Here is a 24,686-nt window from a genome sequence, read left to right on the forward strand (position 1 = left end):
TCCCTTTTCAATGAGAAATATCAAATGATCCCAAGCACAAAAAGAGTTCTTGGAAGAACTTAAAATGCACTTTAAAAATCGAATAAGAGAGAATGAGGAGAAATTAGAAAAAATAAAAACAATCCAAGAAAATCAAGAAAATTATGAAAAGAAAGTCAGCCAACTGAAATAAGGAACCAAAAACTTAAGGAACAAATTAATTCCTTGAAAGCTGGAATTGGGCAAGGGAAGCTCATGACATTCTAAGACACCAAGAAATAATAAAAAAGTCAAAAGAATGAAAAAATAGAAGAGAAAGTGAAACATTTCATAAGAAAAAATGATCTGGAGAACAGAAAGAGGAGAAATAATATAAGAATAATTAGACTGCCTGAAAATCATGATTAAAAAATCTTCATACAATATTATAAGAAATTATTGAGGAAAATTTCCCTGAAGTTCTAGAACTCTTGTTTAGACAAAGCAGAAATAGAAAAAAATCCACCAATCATCACCTGAAAGAGATCCCAGGAGGAAAACTTACAGGAATATCATAGCCAAGTTTCAAAGTTCCCAGGTTAAGGAGAAAATATTGGAAGCAACAAGAAAAAACAAACAATTTAAATATCATGGAGGTACAATGTGAATTACATGAGACCTACCAGCTACTATGCTGAGGGACCATAGGACTTGGAACACATATTTCATAGAGCAAAAGAGCTGAGGTTACGACAAAGGGTAACTTACCCAGCAAAGTTGAATATAATCCTGAATGGAAAAAAATGGACATTTAGCAAACTGAAAGACTTTCAGGTTTTTGTGACAAGAAACCCCAGAATTTAAGGGAAAACTTGATATAGAACATCCACGAGAAATATAAGGTAAACATTAAAGACCAAATGTAAGGGACTCAACAGGGTCAACTTGTTTACTACTTATATGCAAAAACATCAGCAGTACTCTTATGACTGTCCTCATTATTTGGGTAATTTGAAAAAAGTATTGGACTGAGCTGAGTCTGAAAAATAAAACTGTGTAGCAAGAGATAAAAAAGAGTAATTATCTCATACAAATGAGGCATAAAAGGAAAAAAATTGATACAGAAGAAGCTAGGTAGGGCTGGAAGCTTACTCTCATTGGGGATGGCTTAAAGAGAGAATAACATCTATATCTAGAAAGGTATAAGTCTTCTAAATTCAGAAAAAAAATAAGAGGCCAAATGGATAGGGTGAGAGGAGAGGATAAGGGAAGGACTCTTGGAGGGATGGATAGGTTAAGGAATAGGAGAACAAGGTGGGGGGTAGAAGTAAAGCAGAGGAGTGACAAGGCATAGGGTAAGTAGGGTGAGAAGGATAGTGAGGAAAAATAGGAAGGAGGAAAATACACAAGTAATTGTAGCTTAGAATTTGAATGTGATGAATTTACCCATAAAACAGAAATGGATAGCAGATTAAAAATTTGAATTTGACAATATGCTGCTTTCAGGAAACATTATAAAAGTGAGATTTACACACAAAGATAAAATAAGGAGCAGGAGTAGAATTTATTATGTAAAAAGCAGACATAGTAATCATGATCTCAGACAAAATGAAAGTTAAAATAGATTTAATCAAAAGGGAAAAATAGAGAAATTATACTGTGTCCACAATATTATTCAATATTGTTTTATTTAGACTATTTAAAATAACTAGGTAGTATAAAACACCTGAGCGTATGCCTGCCAAAGCAGATATGGGAACTATCTTAATATAAACACAAAGTACTTTTTATACAAATAAAGTCAGATCTAAATAATTGAAGTAATATTTATTGTTCATGGGTAGGTAAAACCAATATAATTTTTAAAAGACAATTTTACCTAACATATGTATTCAATGTCATCCCAATTAAATTACTTAAAAATTATCTTGCTGAGTTAGAAAAAATAATAATAAATTTCATTCAGAAGAACAAAAGGCCAGGAACTTCAAAGAAACCAGGAAAAAAAGTCACAAAAGAAGTAGATTCAGCAGTTTCAGAGCTTAAATTATATTATAAGGACAGAGCCTTGTTGAAGTGGAGAATGGAGAATTTCAATTATTTTAAAATAAAATTTTCTTGTATAAATAAAACCTATGTAGCCATGAATAGAAGGAATGCAGAAAATTGGGGAAAAACTTTCATAGACAATCTCTCAGATAGGATGTAATTGGGTTGGAATATTGCTGTGGTGTAGGAAATGAAATGCTGGTTGATTTAGCAAAATATGGAAAGACTTGGGCTTATGAAGGAAGATGCTGTCCACCTTCAGAGAAACAGATGACAAGTGGAAATAAGCATAGTACAGTGTACCATACATGTGTATGAGTGTATACATGTATATGTGTATGTTTATAGATAACTATGTGTATGTATGTATATACATACGTATATACACACATATATGTATATAGCCAAGCTTAGTTATAGCCTTTTTGGGGGGAGAGGGAGAAAATAAAGTGAAAAGTGCACAGCAGAACAAAAGAAAACCAACAAGGAAGCAAAGAAAAGCTGGGCAGCTTTGAAAACAATGTGTAGCATTTATTACATAGGTTTTCTTGAAATGGAAATTTATTGTTCTATATTGACTCCTCTCTTATGTTCTGTTGTGTACATGGCATTTTTTTCTTTTCCCATTTTGAATTTAAGTTTAAAATAAATTTAAAAATTTACAAAAAAAGAGACAAAAGAAAATCAACAGACCTTGATTCTAAATTTGTACATATACCTTTCCCTTCGGAGTCTGATAAAATTCACTTTGTTTGTTATCCGTTCCCAAATGACCCAGGTAGCTATGCGCCATGTTAAAGAAGGTTACTTTTTAAAGTTTAGTCTAGCAATAAACTTGGTTATTTTTGAAGATGGGAAACATTAACCCACCAGACTCTCAAAGTAAATGCAGATTGTGAGTGTCTCTGGGCCATGCTGTCTTTTTCATCTGATCTCAGGTTAAGGTTAGCTGTCCAAAATATTTGTTAAATCCTAAAGAAAGACCTGCTTTTGTTATGATAGCCCATTCTAGAGTCCATCACACTAGATTCTGAAGTGAAAATCAGGAAAAGAGAATTAACGAGGTTGGTTGTAGGGAGTTAGTGCTGACCCCGGGGCTGCTCGGACCCTAGCTCTTGGCCTGTTTCCTGGATAAAACCAGACAGGCTTAGTAGGAGTTGGAACAGTAGGCGCCCGGAGGAAAGACTTCCGTCCCTAACAGCCCCCCCTCCCGCTCGCTCTGGTAGCCATCCTTTCTCATGCAGGCAGAGTCCATCCATCAAGGACTCACAAGCCCAGTAGGAGGAACCCAGCTGGCCATTACTGAATGGTCTTGAACCAGTGCCTAACGCAAACATGCTTTAATTAGTGAGAACTTCTTGGATACTTTACAAGGGCATCCTGCCCCGTGCCTCACATAGCTCATACAGTTCTGATAATCAGTTTGTATCCTGCCCAAGCCTTCCCAGGCCTCTTTAGATACTGTAGAATAGCACCCTCCTCCTGTTCCCATACTTCTATGGAAACCACCTTACCACAACCCTAGTTTTCCGATACACTTGTAGGCAATATAGTTTATAATAATCCAGATTCTTCCCACCAGATAGCGCTACTTACATCTAAGCACATCCCTTTTTTCCCATGCCTTCATCTACCTGAACACCTGCTTCTGCTTATGTAGTGCAAGAACCTATAAAAATGGATAATGGCTTCCAATAAAGCGGAGTTATAACCATCATTGCTCCCACCTCATCATTGCGTACTGATATAGGGCAACTTGCTGGTCAAGACCCTAGCAGTTGGTCTTTTTAGTTACAGCTTTAGGGGAAGCATTGTAGTATGTAGTGGAAAGAGCAGTGGGCCTAGAGTCAGGAGAGACCTGGAATCAAATTCCATTCTTGTCATTTTCTTTGTATGTAATCATGACATATTGTTCTCTAGTAGCATGACCATTGAAAAGTGACCATAACATGTCATTTTCTAGCTGTATTAGTTATAGGCAAATAACCTCTACCTTCAGTTTCATTACCTATCAACAAAAATTGTGTGGTTGCTTGGTCATATTTGACTTTTTGTGACCCCATTTGGGTTTTCTTGGCAAAGATACTGTAGTGGTTTGTCATTTCCTTCTCCAGCTCATTTTACAGATGAGGAAACTGAGGCAAACAGGGCTAGGTGACTTGCCCAGGCTCACATCTTCCAGCTAGTAACTGTCTAAGGACAAACTTGAACTCAGGAAGATGAGTCTTCCTGACTTCAGGCCGGTGACTCTATCCACTGAGCCACCTAGCTACCCCAAAATTGGGTAGGTGGGATTCTAATTCCTGTAGTATCTACTTTGCAATGTCATTGTAATGATAAAATGAGATGATACATTTCCATAGAGTTCCTTGTAAACTTTAAAGAACTGTAAGAATGTCAACTCTCTTTATTCTCTGGATCTTAATTTCTTCATCTATAACATGAGGACCTTGTCTTAGATGATCTCTGAGGCCCCTTCTTTTCCTGTTTAAATCCTGTGATCCTAAGAGTTCCAACTGGTCTTAAACCATGCACAGAATGAAAGAGATGTCAAATAATCTAGTGTCAATATGGCAGCCTACAAGAAGACACTAGATGAAAAATATGGTTGGGTTACTAAATCTTTTAGAATCGAGTAGAAACCTATTGGGATTGACAATCCCCAATACCCAGCCATTGAGCAGGAAGCCAGAGACCTGAGAAAATTATCACTCAAAAATAAGAAGCAGAAGTGATTCCTTCTGGTAGCCCCAAGGGGGAAACAAAGATCTCTAACTGCAGGCACTAAGTAGTCTTTTAAATGTATTCTGTACACAGGGCTATATTTTGAGAACTCAGGGCAAAGACCTTACCAGTGGAATAACACACTCCTACTCTAGTAATGCTTTATTCCTCATCCATACTTATTAGGGTATTGGAAAGATTTCGCCTTCTGAATTTACCCTTCCAAGAGTTAGGAAGGTATGATCAACATCGTCAATAGCGAAAAAGAGGACAGGTAAGGAGTTGTTCCACAGTGGAGCAATCTCTCCAGATACTTAAGGCCAGAGACTTCAGCTACTCTGGTCCTGATGCAGTTACAGCTCACATACAGAACCTGCTACCCCATTGGTTTAGCTTGGCTTTCTTATTCATCCCTACTGTTGACTTTTCTGTGTCTGTGCCCCAAGAGGCTTGAAGTATTCCGCCAGATTTTAAATAATTAATTTGATGAATCAAGAAATAGAAAAGTCTTTGGGCAGCAACTTTGTAGATATTTTACATTTAATGGCCATTAGAATTAGGAAGGACAAACAAATTTTGAACTAGCTCAGTCTTAATCTTAGTAGCTAGGCTTGAGGAACTTTGATCTTAGGGAAACAAAAATGTTGAAAATACCACTTGTATCTTCATGTGGCTTTCACATAACCAGCATGGTTATCTCTGTGACCCTCCTTGTTGGCTATTGTTATTCTTATCTTCTCCCTTTTTCCTCCTCTTACCCTAGCTCTTCAGTCTCAAGTAGCATTACAGATCCTAAAATCATTACAAGTGGGCAGATGTCCAGGTGCAATTGGGGCTTCTCCAGGCCATAGGACCTTGGAAGGACTTTGTTACTGGGAATCTGGATGTCCAAGTATTTAAGCATTTCCTTGATATGAGCAAGAGGGGAGGATGCCTTAAAAAGAGTTAGCCAAGAAGGGTCCTAAATGAATCTGATAAGGGTCTCACCCACTCAGTCCCTGTACCTGGACAGAATCTAGGTCTGTTGGTTCTTGCTTCTTTTTCAAGAGCTCCAGCTCTTAGCATAGTGCCTGGCATATAGTAGACACTTAATAAAAATTGAATTGAATTCTGGGTCCTGGTCGCTCTGTCACAAAAAGCATGCTTCATTTTCAGATTGGGTAGGAAGAAAGGGAATGGGGAAGGTTAATTAACAGACACACACGTGCACACATACATACATACACACCTGGGATTCTCATATTCCTGTCACATACATATGATTTGTAAACATAATATCTCCTCAATGGAGAAGATTCACAAGCTCCTAATCTTTGCCATAGAAGAAGTGCTTATCTATGAGTATATACCTTATACACTTTCTAAACGCTAAAGGCATCTAAAAGAATTTAAAATTCTTATTTGGAATGCAGGTGATTTGATTCAGTACAACAAGAATTTGTGAAGTGCCCATAGAGGGATATGCTGGAGTCAGTTCATTCTGGCTACTGAGAGCTGATTGTTAAATGTTTAGTGTGATCATTTATACCCTGGAAATCAGCAAAGGCTATAAACCAGGGCTTGATTTATTGTCTTTTTTATTTCTAGACTCAAGAAGGTGATAAAAACTATTGGTAATACCGATTAAAAGTGGTACATTTCCCCAGCGGAGAGCTGGTTGTTAGACTTTACCAGAACACTTCTGTTTTTAGCTATCAGGTACAGTAAGGGATAAGATACTTTGGGTACCTCAGGCCAAAGTTGGCCAGGTAAGACTTTTCAGAGTGCATGAACACCAGGATTTTTTTTTTCCTTTCTGGTAACTCTGTGGAAGGAAAAATATTACATAAATGTAATAGGGGATGAGAGTGTTAGGAAATATGACTGAGTGGTATTTTCTTTTCCCAACACTTTTACTCCACATATTTGTTGAGAAAAAGCCTAAGCTTACTACCCTCACAAATAGAACTTAACAACATGTATTTAAAGATAATCTCGCTGTTTTGTTAGCTTACTAACAGAGGTACTAGTATCTAAACTTTAGTGATTTGTATATTAAACAAATTCCAGATATAGGCAGAAGGATTAAGCACATTCTCCCTCAACTGAAGAAATCCTTGTGTTAGGTGGACAGATTAGCCCTAGTCTCTTCTTTATTTTCATGTATTCATCAGGGGGAGTAGGGGCTCAGACTCACAATTTCAGTGGCTAGGGAACTCCCTGTGTGGAAACTTTCTACAGTGATTTTTGGCAACTTAAATCCTCAGACATTATAAAGGTAGAGCTAGAAGTTATCTGATCCAGCCAAATGAGGAGATTAAGACAACAGGAGACAAGAGACTCGACCAAGTTCACACAGGTAATAACCAGCACACAGCAGAGATGGCGTTTGAACCCTCCTTGAACAGTCTCAGGGCAGCTAAGTGGCACAGTGGATAGAGTATTGGGCTTAAAGTCAGGCAGAGCTTAGTCCTGTTTACTCAAATCCAGTCTCAGCTACTTACTAGCTGGGTGACCCTGGGCAAGTCACTTAACCCTGTTTGCCTCAGTTTCCTCATCTGAAAAATAAGCTGGAGAACGAAATGGCAAAACCACTCCAGTATGTTTGCCAAGAAAACCCCAAACAGGATCCTAAAGAGTAGGACAGGACTGAGCAGCCACAAATGTATACAGTCACAGCTGGTTACACAGCTAGTTTGTATCAGAGGCAGGCCTTCAGCCCTGGTATTCATGATTCCTAGGCCAACATTCCATGTGCTACTTGCCTTTTCCATAAAAACTGACATATACATACCACTCAGCAAACACTTTCTTATTTAATTCCCATAACAATTCTTTCAAAGTAGTCTCTCTGTTATTATATCAGTTTTACAGAACAGGAAACTGAGTCTCAGATAAATTGAGCAACTTGATCATAGTAGCCAAGCTATTAAAAGTCACAGGCCATATTAAAATCTGGGTTTCCAACTCCAACTCTAGCATTGTATCTACTATGGAGCAAGACCAAAAATTAATCATAAATTTAGATTTGGAAGGGGCCTCAGAGTCCAGTGAGTCTAGCACCTCTTCCCCTGCCCCTGTTTTACAGATGAGTAAATTGAGGCTCTAGGAGGTTAAATGATTTGTCCAAGATCACACAGATGGGAAGCATCAGATATAAGATTCAAACCCAAGTCCTCAGACTTGAAAGTTAGAACATTTTCCACCCCAACACATGTAAGTTATATACAGCCTTTGGGGAAAATTGCAAGACTTGTAATTCCTTCCTCCTACCTGACCTGGATTGCCTCTGTGTAGTATGATTTTTTCAGATTCATTTGAACTAAAAATCCCATTGCATTTAGCAAACAAACAATAATTGCTCAGGTAGGTTCCTGTTTACTCTGAGCTTCTTGAGACTAGCCTGGAAAGGAGAGCACTGAGTGGATCACAACACAACAGTCCCCACATCATTCTCTTATGTTGCTTTCATTCTAGACATTCATAGACATACCTGGGCATTTAAAGCATGTTTCCAGATAATTTTAAAGACCACACCAATGCTTATTAGAGTTCCAGCATTTAGCAAGAAAACAAAGTTGTTACTACGCGTTCACCTCGGATTGCCCACACCCTTGATTAAGAACCTTCGAAAGAGCTTATCAGGCTGTTGGAAGAGCCGACTTTGGACCCCACAGCACTCCTCAATCCCCCAGCAGACTGCTTTATCCTTGGGAGGAGGTGCCATTATTGGACTTCTCTTGCATAGGTTCTCCTCTGAATAATGAATTAGTCTTTTGTCTGGGATTTGCAAAGAAAACTCACAGGGAGAAGAAACCAGGGCGCATTTGAGCTTCAGTTGCTTGGCAGTTCTAAAATTTCAGGCTTGAGACTAGAAGCACACCTTCAAACTCTGATTTAGGAAATGTTAAAATAAAAAGTAACTACTGTCTGCCACCAGCCATGAATGAACCACCCACATGTGCTCTCTCTCCCTCTCTCCCTCTCTCTCTCTCTCTCTCTCTCTCTCTCTCTCTCTCTCTCTCTCTCTCTCACACACACACACACACACAGAAAAAGAAAAATTGAACTTATTCAGTTACAGTCTGAATTCTTCAGTGGACTTGGAAACTTTGTCACTAGGCAACAGGGAGCCTGGGTCCTTGGAGATTATTACCATAATGTTTTGAGTTTAACCTGCAAGTTTAAACAAGAACCAGAGGGGGTTACTGTTTGGTGAGCAAGAAAACCTTGGGAAAGTGCAACAGGGTGGATTGCGAAACTGTTTTAGGCCGGTTCCACAGGCGGAGGAATTTACTTGTTCAGACAGATCATCAGGAAAGCCCCCTCACTGCACTCTCCTTTTGTTCTGACCACGCTTTGCAGCACACTTGGCTCATTTGTCCAGGGGGGAGCTTTATTATGTTTATTTCTGACTATACCCCTGTTTGTGACAACTACATCATTTTTTCAAGGAAATTTATCTGAGAATTAAATAATGGAATGGAAACTAACAAAAAATACTAAAAATCTCTGTGCACAACAGTGAGTCCACTCTGTTAGTATTTGTGTTCTTATTGTATCATTGTGACTTTCTAGAATTTTAAAATTCAGCCTGAAGTGAACATTCCTGGTAAGAAAGTGCCCAGAGTTGAAGGCCTTTTGAAATCCTCTGTTTCAAAGCAAGAAGTGAATAAGTTTCCATTCAAATCAACAAACATCAAAGTGGGGGCCACTATGCTTGCAGAAAGTTGGTTATATCTGGAAGATTCAATTTAATTCAACAACCACCTTCCTAAGTGCTGGGAATGTAAACAAAAGCAAAACACATTTAAGAATCGTAAGCATTATATAGTATTTTTTCCTCCAAGATTGCAGCTAACACAGAATAAATACATATCTTAATAATGTAGTCAGATCTGGGTAAAACATACTTTTAATGAGCCTATGAGTTTGCATAAGAATTTGAGATTTTGGTCCCTCTGAAGGCAAGTTACTGCCAACCACTGGGGAGGGAAGAAACAATTGCCCCTAGCTGCAAAGTTAACATCCTAACCCCAGCCCTGAACGCACATAAGTAGGTGGATGGTCTAAAGAAACCCATCACCTTTACTAGGAGGTGAAGGGAAAAGGGAGAGGGGAGAGAGAGAAGAAGAGACAGACAGACAGACAAGGACAGAGAAAGACAGAGAGAGAGGATGGAGAGAAAGGGAAGGGAGGGAGAGGGAAGGGAGAGAGAGACAGAAGAGGGGAAAGAGAGAAAGAGACAGAGGGAGAGAGACAGAAACAGAGACAGAGAGAGAGGATGGAGGGAGAGGGGAGGAAGGGAAAGAAGGGGAGGGAGGGAGAGAGGGAGAGAGAGATACAGACAGAGACATTAATAAGTATAGTTGTAGAGATAGATATACAGATAAATGCAGATATAGGCATAGATATAGATTGAGATATACATACATATGTACATATACATGTAACATCTCTACACATATACATATAATGTGTATCTTCATAATGCATATGCATAGATATGTGTTATATACATTCACATATAGTATTGGAATTGTATATATTGGATTGTATATATATATGTATATATTGTACATATAGTGGAATTGCAAGGTTTTATCATCAACTCAGTTTACAAAGGACAGCAAATTTTATTTTTAATTATGGTCTGTGTTTATCCAATACCTTTAGCATTAGATATCTATAGTATTTAGTATCTAGGTCCTTTAGTCCTAGAACCTAAAGTGCTTAGTCAACTTTTATTAACCTTTGTCATTTCATGTCTAAGCTGGGTAATTAGCCAAATCTATTTTATATATTTAGCAAATATGAAAATATATCCAGTAGCCCAATAGGGCTCAAACACATAACAAACTATGACTATAACTACAGGTTTGAATCTTACAAAGTGCAGAAAGCTCTGGGCTTAGAGTCAGAGGTCCCAGGTTCAAATCCTGACTCTGCTATGTCTGTGACCTTGGGTAAGTCCCCCAACCTTTCTAGAGTCAGTCCTTCTCTATAAAATGGGGGAGGGACGGACAACATTACTTCTATACTCCCTTCCTGCTCTAACTCTATGGTCCAATGATTCATCTCTAGAACTTTCTTGAAATATTAGCAACAACAGTAATAAAACTGACGACATCGTAGGCATCATGCCGTAGCAGCTGTAGAGCGAACCTTAGAGACAAGAAGACCCAGGCTAAGTCCATCTCTGATGCACGATGACTGTGATTCCAGGAGAGGTGCTTATTCCAGGACGCCAAGTCGCTCTACCAGACGCAAAGTCTGTATAAATCTCTAACAGTAGGTGTTTCCTTAGTGCTTCTTCCTGTTACCGATGAACTTCTGGGTCTGGACCAATCTTAATAGTAAGCTTACATTTATATCATGCTTTGAGGTTTGCCTGGTGCTTTACGTAGATTTTTCTCATCAGACTCTCAGACAAACTTGTGAGGTAGGTACTGTTATCTCCATTTTATGAATGAGGAGACTGAGGTTCAGAAAAGTTGAATGACTCGCCCAGGGTTGAACAGCTAGTAAGTCCTTGAGCCAGGATTTGAACCCAGGTCTTCCCAGATTATGAAATGAGGTATTTCAGAAACCTTAAAGTACTCTATAAAATGTTACTACTTTTATTGTTGTTATCATTATTCCTGAATCCAAACCTTCTCTGAAATGTATGGTGTGGGATTATTTTCTAGGGCTGCTGAGGAACTACTTGGCTTGATCCCAGTGCAGGGTGGGGAAGTAGGAACAGTTGCAGAATTCCCCTGGAATCCTTTGAGCTTTCTCCCAATTGTTCTGCCATCTTTGGGGCTTGCCTAAGTCAAATGGGGTTTCCCTCTGGCACAAATAGACTTGGACCAGTCCTTTGGGGCTGCTTCAGTCCATGCTTGATTCTAAGGATGTACCCAGATAGCCTTGAGTCTTTAGAGACTGCGAGAATACAGGCTAGAACTAGACATTATATTTTATCGCAAAAAGAGTATGTGTGTGTGTGTGTGTGTGTGTGTGTGTGTGTGTGTGTGTGTGTGGTATGTGTGATGAACTGTACAACTGGCATATATGAGATACTTGGAGATTATGGATTGACTTGTTCCATAGCCCTAGATAAAACAAGACCTTGAAACTCCATCATTACTAGACCTGCTCTCAGTCCCTTATAGACCCACCTAGAGTGAATGTCTTGATCATGTTCTATGCTCCCAGTTATTCCTGATGAGGAATGGTGGGCACCACAGTTTCCAAATAGTCCATCAGCAAACTGTAATATTTCTAAAAGGTATTGTTGATGTGCTTAGCAAACATGTATGCCATGAGGGTGGGCAGAATCGTTAGGCCTTAGGATGACAAAATTGAGATCCAAATGGATCTCTATAGGCTAGAATGGTGGGCTGAATCCAGTAAAATGTCATTTAATACAGATAAATGTAAATTCCTAACAAGAATTTTAAAAATTCAACTGAACAAATGCAGCATGGGGAGATGTGAATAGACATCAGTTATGTGAAAATGACCTAGAAGTTTTAATTGATTGAAAAGTCAATAACAGTCAACAGAGTAATGCAGTAGCCAAAACACTGATGTGATCATAGGTTGCATGAATAGGGCTCAAACACATAAACTGTGACCATAACTATGGGACTGAATTTCACACTGGATCCAATACATTTGTATTGTGCCTAGGATAAGGGCAATCGAAATATCTCCCCTTTTTGCTCTTTTTGGACCATCTCTAGATGTGTGTCCTCGCCTAGGCACCATATTTTAGGACATGGAAAAGAACCTATATGCCTCAGCCCTCTTTGTGATTTAAAATCCTAAGGCTTGGGTTGACAATGAATGTGCATTTCCAACAGCCAAAGCAGAGTCATGCGACTCTGTGAAGGCATTCTAAAATTAACCAATTGACACCTCGAGGAGCGAGGGAGTAAAATATTAGGAAAGTATTAGGGACTATTAAGGAAATGTCCCCCAACAAGCCGTGTCCTCTCCAACTTCCTTGTCATGATATTCTCTACACCTGTTGAATTCCTTCTCAATTGCTACCTTCTAAGATGGCGGCTGGTAAGCACGGACTAGAGTGAGCTCCGTACCCGAGTCCCTCCAAAAACCTATAAAAAATGGCTCTGAACCAATTCTAGAACAGCAGAACCCACAGAACAGCAGAGGGAAGCAGGGCTCCAGCCCAGGACAGCCTGGATCGTCTCTGGGTGAGGTCTATCCCACACGGAGCTGGGAGCTGGGAACGGAGTGGAGCAGAGCCCAGCCTGAGCGGCATGGACGATCCAGACCAGAAGCCGGGCGGAGGGGGCCCAAGCGCCCTGAATATGTGAGCTGCGGCAGTTACCAGACCCCCTCGACCCACAAACACCAAAGACTGCGGAGAAGGTTAGTGGGAAAAGCTGCGGGAGTGGAAGGAGTTCGCGGTTCGGCTTCCAGCCCCGGGGGCAGCGGAGGTGGGGCAGCTACGGCTGCTGCTGCTTCCGGCTCCAGGCCCACCTGGTGGGAGGAATTAAGTGGTGGATCAGAGCAGGATTGCAACAGCCTGCTGAAGATCTAAGTCCAGCCTGGACTGGGGGTTCTTGGGGAAGGAGGAGTGCGGCTCGGACAGAGCTGGCACCTCCCTCCCAAACGTAGAACATAGAACTCGTTAGTCTACAAGCAGTCATACCCCACTGAAAAACTCAAGGGTCAAGTTAGTTGGTTGGGAATATGGCCAGGCAGCGAAAACGCGCCCAGATTCAGTCTCAGACTTTGGATTCTTTCTTTGGTGACAAAGAAGACCAAAACATACAGCCTAAAGAAGACAACAAAGTCATAGAGCCTACAACCAAAGCCTCCAAGAAAAACATGAACTGGCCCCAGGCCATAGAAGAACTCAAAAAGGAGTTGGAAAAGCAAGTTAGAGAAGTAGAGGAAAAATTGGAAAGAGAAATGAGAAGGATGCGAGAAAACCATGAAAAACAGGTCAGTGACTTGCTAAAGGAGACCCAAAAAAATACTGAAAAATACACTGAAGAAAACAACACCTTAAAAAACAGACTAACTCAAATGGCAAAAGAGCTCCAAAAAGCCAATGAGGAGAAGAATGCCTTGAAAGGCAGAATTAGCCAAATGGAAAAGGAGGTCCAAAAGACCACTGAAGAAAATACTACTTTAAAAATTAGATTGGAGCAAGTGGAAGCTAGTGACTTTATGAGAAACCAGGATATTATAAAACAAAACCAGAGGAATGAAAAAATGGAAGACAATGTGAAATATCTCCTTGGAAAAACCACTGACCTGGAAAATAGATCCAGGAGAGAGAATTTAAAAATTATTGGACTACCTGAAAGCCATGATCAAAAAAAGAGCCTAAATACCATCTTTCAAGAAATTATCAAGGAGAACTGCCCTGATATTCTAGAGCCACAGGGCAAAATAGAAATTGAAAGAATCCATCGATCACCTCCTCAAATAGATCCCAAAAAGAAATCTCCTAGGAATATTGTTGCCAAATTCCAGAGCTCCCAGATCAAGGAGAAAATACTGCAAGCAGCCAGAAAGAAACAATTTGAGTATTGTGGAAACCCAATCAGAATAACCCAAGATCTGGCAGCTTCTACATTAAGAGATCGAAGGGCTTGGAATGCGATATTCCGGAGGTCAATGGAGCTAGGATTAAAACCTAGAATCACCTACCCAGCAAAACTGAGTATCATGTTCCAAAGCAAAATATGGAGTTTCAATAAAATAGAGGACTTTCAAGCTTTCTCAGTGAAAAGACCAGAACTGAATAGAAAATTTGACTTTCAAACACAAGAATCAAGAGAAGCATGAAAAGGTAATCAAGAAACGGAAATTGCAAGGGACTTACTAAAGTTGAACTGTTTTGTTTACATTCCTACATGGAAAGATGATGAGTATGATTCATGAGACCTCAGTATTAGGGTAGTTGAAGGGAATATGCATATGTATATATATATATGTTTATATATATATATATATATAAGTGAATGTGTATGTATGTATGTATCTATGTGTATATGTATGTATGTGTATGTATGTGTATATATATGTGTTTATATATATATATATATATGTAAAAGAGAGAGAGCAGACACAGGGTGAGTTGAAGATGAAGGGAAGATATCTAAAAGAAATAAAATGAAATTAAGGGATGAGAGAGTAACATACTGAGAGAGGGAGATAGGGAGAGATAGAATGGGGTGGATTATCTCGCATAAAGGTGGCAAGAGGAAGCAGTTCTATGGGAGGAGGGGAGAGGGCAGGTGAGGGGGGAATGAGTGAACCTTGCTCTCATCAGATTTGGCCTGAGGGGGAATACCATACATACTCAGTTGGGTATCTTACCCCACAGGAAAGAAGAGGGAGGAAGATAAAAAAAAAAATAAAAGGCGGGGGGGATAAATACATGACAAAAGCTAAAATAAATTTATAGAAATAAAAACAGAAAAAAAAATTGCTACCTTCTTGGAAGACATCCTTGACCCTCTTCTCCCCATCATTAATGATGCTGCCCCTCATCCCTCATATAACATTTTTTCTGAACTCCTAAAACACTTACCACAACATTATTGTATGTTTTAGCTTTGGATGTTTGTGCCTTATCCTTCTACAAGAGTGGAAGTTCCTTGAAGGCAGAGAATGACTGTGGCATTATCTACACTTTGGGTCTCCTCTGGGTGCCTAGCACCGAGCTCTGTATATAATAAGTGCTTAATAAAAATGTATTGAATTGGTTGTTGTTCAAAGAATATTAATGGGCCTAAGGAGGAACTACAGGTAAGAAAAGGATTAGACAGTGAAAAGTCCCCAGCGGATGGCAGAATGGGAGCATCTGGAGTGAACGATTAAATGGCAGGGATGGACGAGGTGTCCAAAGGGTAAAGAACACTTAAAAAGAATAAATAAACCTCATCTTCTTTGTAATTTTGCCAACACTGGCCTAGAAAAGTGACTTCCTTCCTAGGTAAGTTTGATTTGGACTAAATAATAACAATGGCTTATTGATGGAGAGAAGAGCTAGTTTCCATTTCTGCTACAGAGCAGCAAGACGCCTGGCCTGAGGCAGCTGCATAAAGAAAATTAAGAGTGGAATGGAAAAAAATCCCAGGTGTAAGCAGTTTAAAGTGCAAGCATTTATTTGGGAGCTAGGGCCTCAGGAAATAGGTTTCAAAACAAAGGTTCTCTAAGTTAGAGATAGCTCAGTGCCATGGAAAGATACCTAGAGCCAGATAACCAACCATCTGTTTGACCCTGGCGAAATGACCCTTCCTGTCTGGGACTCAAGTCTCTCTTCTGTAAAATGAGGTGGGAGATAGGAGGTGATCTCCCTGGTCCCCTTTAGAACCAATGTTCTGTGATTCTGAATCATGTAGAATTTAAAATACATAGTGTTCTATAGTTCTGTGTGTGAGATGGTAGAGAGAAAAGGCATGAGAAGGGGGAAAGGTGATGAGTTAATATGCTATAATTCTAGAAAATTGTCTTCATTTAAAATCTTAATTTTTTCCAGAATTTTCATGGGTAAGTTATACAAGTCCTACAATATTTGCTTTCTATCAAAATATTGCTACAATTAATAGTCTTTCTTCTTAAAAAAATTACTCACTTCTGTAGCTCTGTTTCCTAGCTCAGTCAGTGAATGGTGGTGGAAGATCTGGTCCTTTAGCAGCAGCTCATGGTGGAGAAAAGACTGAAAAATGAGGAGATGGAAAATAGATCCACCATATATTATGCTTGACATTATGACATGTCTATAAGTCACAAAGGAAGACATAATTCCAGAGTCACTTTAAATGATCAAGGTAGCAGGGCAGTAGTATCCTTATATGGATCCTATTAGTAAAATGCCCCCCTCAATTTTACTAGACTATACATTTTTATCCTTTCTCTTCCCAATACTCTGCCTTGAAGGAAAACAACTGCCATCAACACCTTCTCTACTTGTCCAATAGAAAGTCTAACTAGGACCTCTGTTTCCCAAAACAGAAGATGTTGGGAAAACAGGCTGCAACAGAGAATCACAAACCTATGGGTCAGAAAACTGCAATTGTACACTCAGCTTTTTGAAAATTCAGGCTTTTTTTCCCTTTCATTGCCTCAGTTTCATTTTCTGAAAATAACCAAAAGAGCCAGATATTTAATCTTTCCCATAGGGATTCCACAAAGTACAACAAACCTTCTAATAATTCATCACAAAACATTACTCTGGGGATTTACAAAAGAGCTATACAAATGGCAAATAAAAAGACTGATTTAATGATTTTATTTGGAAGCCAAAATTGTTGAATCTCAAAATAAAGCCAATGGAAGAAATGAACAAAGTATGGTGAGCAGTAATAAGCATCTGGGTTTATTTTCCACCCTGTATGATATCCCATTTTCTCATGGCCTTGCCTTTTGCACACAAGGCAGAATCTCAGACTAAGAATAGATTGTTTTTCCCTATCAGAAAGGAAAGGAGTTGTTATTTGTATGAATGGTTGCTATAAACTCATTCTATAATGTTAGGTCATAGACACTTAGCACACCAAATAAATAAAGCCTTAGGTGGGCTGAGATTTATTACCTACATTCCCTGAGACAGGCAGAGATTTGCCTTGAATTTGGTCGCTGTGTTCAAAAGAGCAGATTAGATTGGTGGCTGCTCAGACAAACTTGAGTCTCCTTAAGAACCTGAAACATCTCTCTCTCACACACATACACACTCTCACACACACACACACACATGTATATATGTGTGTGACAGTGTGTATATATATTTATGTGTGCATGTCTACATGCATACATATATACATATGTGTCTATGTATATATATGTGTATATGGAGAGAGAGAGTGAGAGAGGGAGAGAGAGAGAGAGAGAGAGAGGCAGCTTAAAATAGTGAACAGTCCCTATTCACTCAACCCACCTCAGAATAACAAGGTTCCGGTATCATCTCTAACATATAGGCTCTGTGAACCTAGGCAAGTCACTCAATGTCTAAGTGCTCTAATAGCCGGTGAGATGCAGAGAAGATGCTGGGATGCACTGCTAGATGGAGTGCCCCTAGACTAATGAAATCTCAGATCCAGTCCCCATCCTGTAGAGACAAAGTTATGCAAAAGACGTGGAAATAGAGCATGGTAAAATAAAAAGAGCTCTGAATATGGACTGAAGAGAGCCTTGGTAATGATCTTCTGCTGAAACTACTGTCTGTGTGACTTAGAATTTCAGTTTCTTCATCTGTAAACAGGTAATAATGAAATATTTACCTCACAAGGTGATTGGAAGGATCAAAAGAGTTTGTGTTCATGAAATGCTTTGCAATTTTTAAATGTATTAACGTATATATACATATATATACATATATACATACATGTACATATATAGATATATACATATTTATATCTATGTACTAGGATTTCCTGCTACTGATTTGGGAAAATATCTAAGGTAATAGCAAGAGGAAGCAATATCCTCATTTCTGGTGTTTCTCAAGGACCTGACATTTTCTGGAATCATGCAGCAATGGAGTCCACCCAAAAAAGGATTACCTTGGTGGGATAGGGAGGGGCTGGAAAGCCTCGGGTGTTTTATGAGGATAAATATAGGAAGAAGATAGAGGGAAATGAAGGTCACTAATGATCCCCACACAAATTCTCAGCCATTCTGACCTTGCTTGGTCTTTGCCAGCTGGCTCTGACAACATGAATGAGTCCAGTTATGGAAGTCTTCATTGCTGGAGCCTCCAACAACAACAAAGCACAAGTTTGTTGGTCACGTGTTCCTTGTTGCTTCCCTGAGTGCTATGATGGTCACTGTCAACCTTTCTGTTTCCTACAGGAAAAGTATTGGATCAGAGAAGACAATGCTGCAGAAGTGGCAGGTATGCTTATTACTTCAAAAGAAGAACAAAAATCTATGGCTGAGGAATTTACATTAGGAAATAATAGTTCAATCTCCAACAAGGAAATGAATAAGGCTGGGTATTTAGCAGCAAGGAATCCATGTGTTCTTTTTGTTTATTTTAACTTTTGATGAAATGAAAGCACTACTCCTGAAAGCCTTTATCTGAGCTCCAAAATCCATGGGTGTTCGACTTGAGCAAGAAGATGGGAATTCTGCTCCTCAACCTATTACCTACCGGTGACCTCGAATAGATGCCTTCTTCACTCTTTGGCCTCACTTTGTTCATCTGTCAATGAGGGTGCTTAAGATCTCTCTCTCTCTAGATCCTGTTAGATACTATGGGTCTTTGTGTGCATGTTTTATGTTTGTGAGACTGGTAGACAGAGGAAGAGAGATACACAGAGAAAGAGACAGAGATGGCAATTGGGGTAGAGGTGAAGGGAGAGAGAAAGAGAGACAGAGAGAGAGGGAGGGAGGGAGTGAGGGAGAAGGGATGGGGACAGAGAGCAGACAAAGAAAGAAGACACTATTGGGGAAGGGAAAAGGAACAGGAAGTCCCATGGTGATGGGGAAGATTAGAATATTCTTAGTGTATGTATCTGGCAGCTAGTTGGAGCAGTAGATAGAATGCTAGGCCTAGAGTCAGGAAGATTCACCTTCCTGAGTTCAAATCCAGGCTCAGACATTTATTAACTATGTGACCCTGGGCAAGTCACTTAGCTCTGTCTGTCTCAGCTCCTCATCTGTAAAATGAGCTGGACAAGGAAATGGCAAACCACCCCAGTATCTTTGCCAAGAAAACCCCAAATGGGGTAACAAAGAGTCTGACATGACTGAAAACAAAAGCCAGTGCATGTATCTTGAGACAGTTACAATCAGAAGGCATGCATAACCCTAACCACAACTACATTGAACCTTTCACTATGAGAGCTTTAACAAAGATATCCCTGGTTGAATGGACATTCTCATTCTATTTATCAGTCAGGGCTGTATCTTGAAAAATTTGCAGCTAGGCAACAAAAGGAGACGGAAGGATGAAAAACAATCTCATTGAGGGAAGGAGAGCAGACAGGGTATTGTACGGACTCCGCCCCTTTGAATCCTTTCCATGGTATCTAATACAATTCCAAGTCTGGAGCACTCCGAGGTCCCCTTGAGGACCTAGAGCCTATCACCTGCTCCAGTTTTTTGGCAAAGCTGACCACAGATACTGGTGGAAGGATAAGAGCAGATCAACTAGGAAGAGCCAAGAGTGTTGTCCATCCTCTTGCTTCTGGTCTCCATTGTGTGGTTGAACCTCTAGCAGCTCCTCCCACTTCTTCAGAGCTAGTCCCTCTTATTTTGGCCCTGCCTGGGGAAAAGCCCCATTTGCCTTGCCTTAGTTACTACTCTATCAGCAGCCTTTCTGCTTTGAGCTCAGGGATCTGAACAGACCAAGATATGACAGGAGCTCCTTATCATGAATCAGAACCAATAACCTGGCACATTTACAATACATTTTTTGACTCAAAATGGGGACCATACGACTTAGGCTACACTTCTCTGAATTGTTCAGTGAAGTCCGGGGACAGCCAGAAAAAATAATTATAGGCAGTCTCCCTGCCCCTGTGTTATTGAAGGCATTATCTGAGTATAAGAGTAAATGGATGCTGTCAGCAAATACTTAAGTAAGCTGGGGGAGTCAGAATGTCAGCAAGGAGGTGAAAGCCACGCTTATCTATTTCTAGTTTGAATATAATGTGTCCTTGAATACTGAAGATGTACGGTATATAGAGGGAATGGAGCTTTTTAGACAAGTACCAAAATATGGAGGTTCTGCAAAGAAACAGCATGCACAAAGCAAAATAACAAACAGATACGTGAAGGAAACAATGCAATTAATTATTTTGTGGAGGGAAAGGACCAAGACACAGTGGATTTCCATTTCCTAAGAACATTGCTCTAGTTTCAGGCAGCATAGGTTTTCTTGGCTAAGCCATCTTTGAATATTACCCAGCATGGGAAGTTGTAGAAGTGAGTAGAGGAACATGTGGAACATAAGATGAGAAGAATTATCCTCACCTTGAGAGAAATACCCTCACTTCGTACTGTTCCCCAAACCCAACATTTCATCTCCAACCTCCCCATTCTCACAAGCTGTCTTCCCTGCCTAGAATGCCCTCTCTCCTCATTTCAATCTTGAATGATCTTTGTTTTCCTTCAAGGCTCAGCTCAGGGTCCCTTTCTCCTTAGTAAAGTCCTCCTTGATCTCATCCCTTGTTTGCACTCTCTCCCTCTTACATTACACTCATTTCTATGCATGTCTAAATCCCTTCAATAAGGAGAGGGAGGAAAGGGAATGAGCATTTATACAGCACCTACTATATACCAGACACTGTGCTAAACATTTTACAAATATTACCTTGCTTGATCCTTACGATAACCCTGCAAGGTAGGTAATAGAATGGAAGCTCCTTGAGGTTTTTGTTTTTGTCTTTTGCTTTTTATTGTCTTTCTATCCCCACTGACTGGCACTTTTTTTGGGTGGGTGTGGAGTAGAGCCATCAGGACCAACAATGTTTATTGTGTGAAAGTTCCTGGTGTGAAAATTCTCAAGTGATGTAATCAGAAATTCTTTTCTAATTTATCTGTTTAGAAAGTTGCCTGGGGCCAACTGAGAGGCTAAAACACTTGCCCTGTTTGTCAGAAGTGGAACCTGAATCCAGCTGGGCTGGACTAGCCCTCTATCCACCAGGGCACAGTGACTCTCCTGGTACCCAGTTCCTTTGGAATAGCTGATAACCTTTTATTCTTGTTGCTATTGTTAAAGTCTGTTCCCCCAGCATTTCTATTGGGTAGAACAATGGTCTTCTACCAATTACAGGAAGCTAGTCTTAGTTGGCCATAAACAGATATTGCCTCCTTGGAGCACACTGAGACTTGGCTACATGGATAGAAAATGAATTGTTTTGAGACCTAATTGCTATTTCTCAGTCAACCCTTCCCATAGTTACTTACTTCTTGCCTCTAAAGAAACATACCATAGTCTTGGCAAGGTGTTGAATCCATACAGAACGTTTAAATAGAACAGCACAGTGCAAAGTTACGCTTCCATAGTGATAGCAAACCTCTAGTTCCCAATAAACATGAGAGTGTCTATGGGTGGCTTTCTATAGACCACATTTAATTGCACAACTGCACCTGGACACTTTCCTCCAGAGGTCACTTCCAGGATTTTATTTTAACTTTTTTATTACTTTTCTTCAAATACATTTAATAGTCACAAACTAATAATTATTCATTATAGAAGCTGAGGACCCCAAATTAGTGAGTAGAGTTCCAACTGGGAAAACAAAAGCAGAGAGAAAGTTACTTCTAAAACGAGAGAATGAGCAGTCAGATCTCAGAATGTCCTAATGGGGACTTCATTGCCAAGAAGAGTCACAAAATGAGCAATGGCTCCAACAAGGAGAGGACCACCAGTGTAGGGAAAGGTTTCAAGATCATGCCATGTGAAAGCCAACAGAATGAACTGGGGTTGTCCAGCTTGGGGAAGAAAAAGCTTAAAGGGAAGGGTTGAATGCTATTTATCTTCAATTGATTGAAAGGCTGTCCTGAAGAAGAGAAATTAGTCTTATTCCACTTGTCCCTGAGAGTAGAAATAGAAGCAGCAAATAGAGGTTCTAATGGATGAATAAGGCTTAGGTTAAGGAAAACCTTACCATTAGAGCTATCCCAAATGGAATTGACTTTAGAATTTGGATGCCAGAGCTGTTGGGTTTGTCCTCATTGGAAGGTTGAGCAAAAGCAGGAATGTTGTAGAAAAGGATTTTTGGAATAGAAAATTTGACTTTCAAACACAAGAATCAAGAGAAGCATGGAAAGGTAAACAAGAAAGAGAAATCATGAGGGACTTACTAAAGTCGAACTGTTTTGTTTACATTCCTACATGGAAAGATGATGTGTATGATTCATGAGACCTCAGGATCATAGTAGCTGAAAGGAATATGCATATATATATATGTGTGTGTGTGTGTGTGTGTGTGTGTGTGTGCGTGTATATACATATATACATATGTGGGTGTCTATGTGTGTATATATGTAGGTATATATATGCAGAGGGCATAGGGTGAGTTGAATATGAAGTGATGATATCTAAAAAAAGTAAAATTAAATTAAGGGATAGGAGAGGAATATATTGAGAGAGAGAGAAAAGGAGAGATAGAATGGGGTAAATTATCTTGCATAAAAGTGGCAAGAAAAAGTGGTTCTGTAAGAAGGGAAGAGGGGGCAGGTGAGGAAGAATGAGTAAATCTTGCTCTCATCGGATTTGACCTGAGGAGGGAATACCATACACACTCAACTGGGTATCTTACCCCACAGGAAAGAAGGACGAAGAAGATAAAAAGGGGGGACAATAGAAGGGAGGACAGACAGGGGGAGGAGGTAATCAAAAACAAACACTTTCGGAAAGGGACAGGGTCAAGGGAGTAAATTCAATAAAGGGGGATAGGTTAGGAAGGAGCAAAACATAGTCAATCTTTCACAACATGAGCATTGTGGAAGGGTTTTACAAAATGATACGCATGTGGCCTATGTTGAATTGCTTGCCTAATTAGGGAGGGTGGGCAGGGAGGGAAGAGGGGAGAGAATTTGGAACTCAAAGTTTTAAAAACAGACGTTCAAAAACAAAAAAAAAGTTTTTGCATGCAACTAGGAAATAAGATACACAGGCAATGGGGCGTAGAAATTTATCTTGCCCTACAAAAGAAGAAGGGAAAGGGGGATGGGAGGGGAGTGGGGTGACAGAAGGGAGAGCTGGCTGGAGAACGGAGCAACCAGAATATACACCATCTTGGAGTGGGCGGGAGGGTAGAAATAGGGAGAAAATTTGTAATTCAAACTCTTGTGAAAATCAATGCTGAAAACTAAATATATTAAATAAATTAAATAAAATTTTTCTAAAAGCTACAAAAAAAGAAAAAAGAAAAGGATTTTTGTTCAATTACAAGTTGGAGTAGTTATGTTCTGAAGCCCTTTCAAACTATAAGGTTCTATAAGTCCTACTGTGATTGTTGTAGACAGCCAGGCCTAGAAGGAATCTAAGGAACCATATATTCTAAACTTAACCTCCATTTTACAGATGAATATACCAAATGCCAGAAATAAAATACTTTTTTCATTTCATTTATTTTTAAAATAAATTGTATTTTAACATATCTTGGTAGAGGATGAACCCTCCTGAGATATTTTTAATCTTTATCAGGTCAGATTTTGACTATCTGAACTAAAATCCTAAACAATGGCAATTGTTTTTAGAACAGAAATGATTTCCTTTGGCTTTGGAACCCATGATGTCATGTTTTCTCAACAGATTTGCTCTTTTAACTATACTTTGTTTTGGCTAATATTGAAATGGATTTGTACCCCCGAGTTCACACTGGGTCCTGACAAGGGAAGGCAGCCTAAGGACATGGTGGGTGGTAGAGAGGAACTTAGCCTAGGACTAACATTAATTTAATTTAGAATTTGTTGTGATGATTTCATAAAATATACAATCCACTTACCGATAACTAAGAGAGGATTCTAGGGATGTACATAGAGGGGGCCCACCCAGACAATATTATGACTCATACATATTGTTTTTCTTTCTTATGGCAGAAAAGGGAAATAAGCAATTTTGAATATCTCATGTATCTAAATACCCTGGCTGGGAGGACCTACAATGATTATATGCAGTACCCAGTTTTTCCTTGGATTCTTGCTGATTATACCTCAGAGGTAAACCATTAACAAGAAGAATTGCTTTTTTCTCTTTGTTTTACTATTTGCTACTACTAATAGTAAAGAACTCCAGCTTTAAGGATACCAAGTCTTCCACTGAAATGTTAAATACAAACCCAGACCCAACGCCACAAACTTGGTTCCATACCTATGTGACAAATCTCCCCTTCCACCCACAAAAACACACAATAAGGACAACCGTGCATTCCCTGGATCTCTTTGTATAAGCTCATGGCCAGTTTCCGGCGAGGCTACGCTCCTCACCAGGTACCTAATATATTCTCTTCCAACCTTTGTAGTGATTCTTCTTACCTCATGAGATGATC

At 39.6% G+C, this 24,686-nt stretch overlaps 1 protein-coding gene across 1 annotated transcript in view; it reads left to right on the forward strand.

Annotated features, from left to right (window-relative positions):
* Positions 1-24,686, forward strand: part of WDFY4 (WDFY family member 4) — a 392,110-nt gene that overhangs the window by 302,241 nt on the left and 65,183 nt on the right. Inside the window, exons 48-49 of the mRNA XM_036734864.1 lie at positions 18,532-18,574; positions 24,238-24,357. Coding sequence (XP_036590759.1) covers positions 18,532-18,574; positions 24,238-24,357 — 163 coding nt within the window. The remainder of the gene's footprint in view (positions 1-18,531; positions 18,575-24,237; positions 24,358-24,686) is intronic.

Source organism: Trichosurus vulpecula, chromosome 8 (genome assembly GCF_011100635.1).
Source record: "Trichosurus vulpecula isolate mTriVul1 chromosome 8, mTriVul1.pri, whole genome shotgun sequence".
Taxonomy (NCBI): domain Eukaryota; kingdom Metazoa; phylum Chordata; class Mammalia; order Diprotodontia; family Phalangeridae; genus Trichosurus; species Trichosurus vulpecula.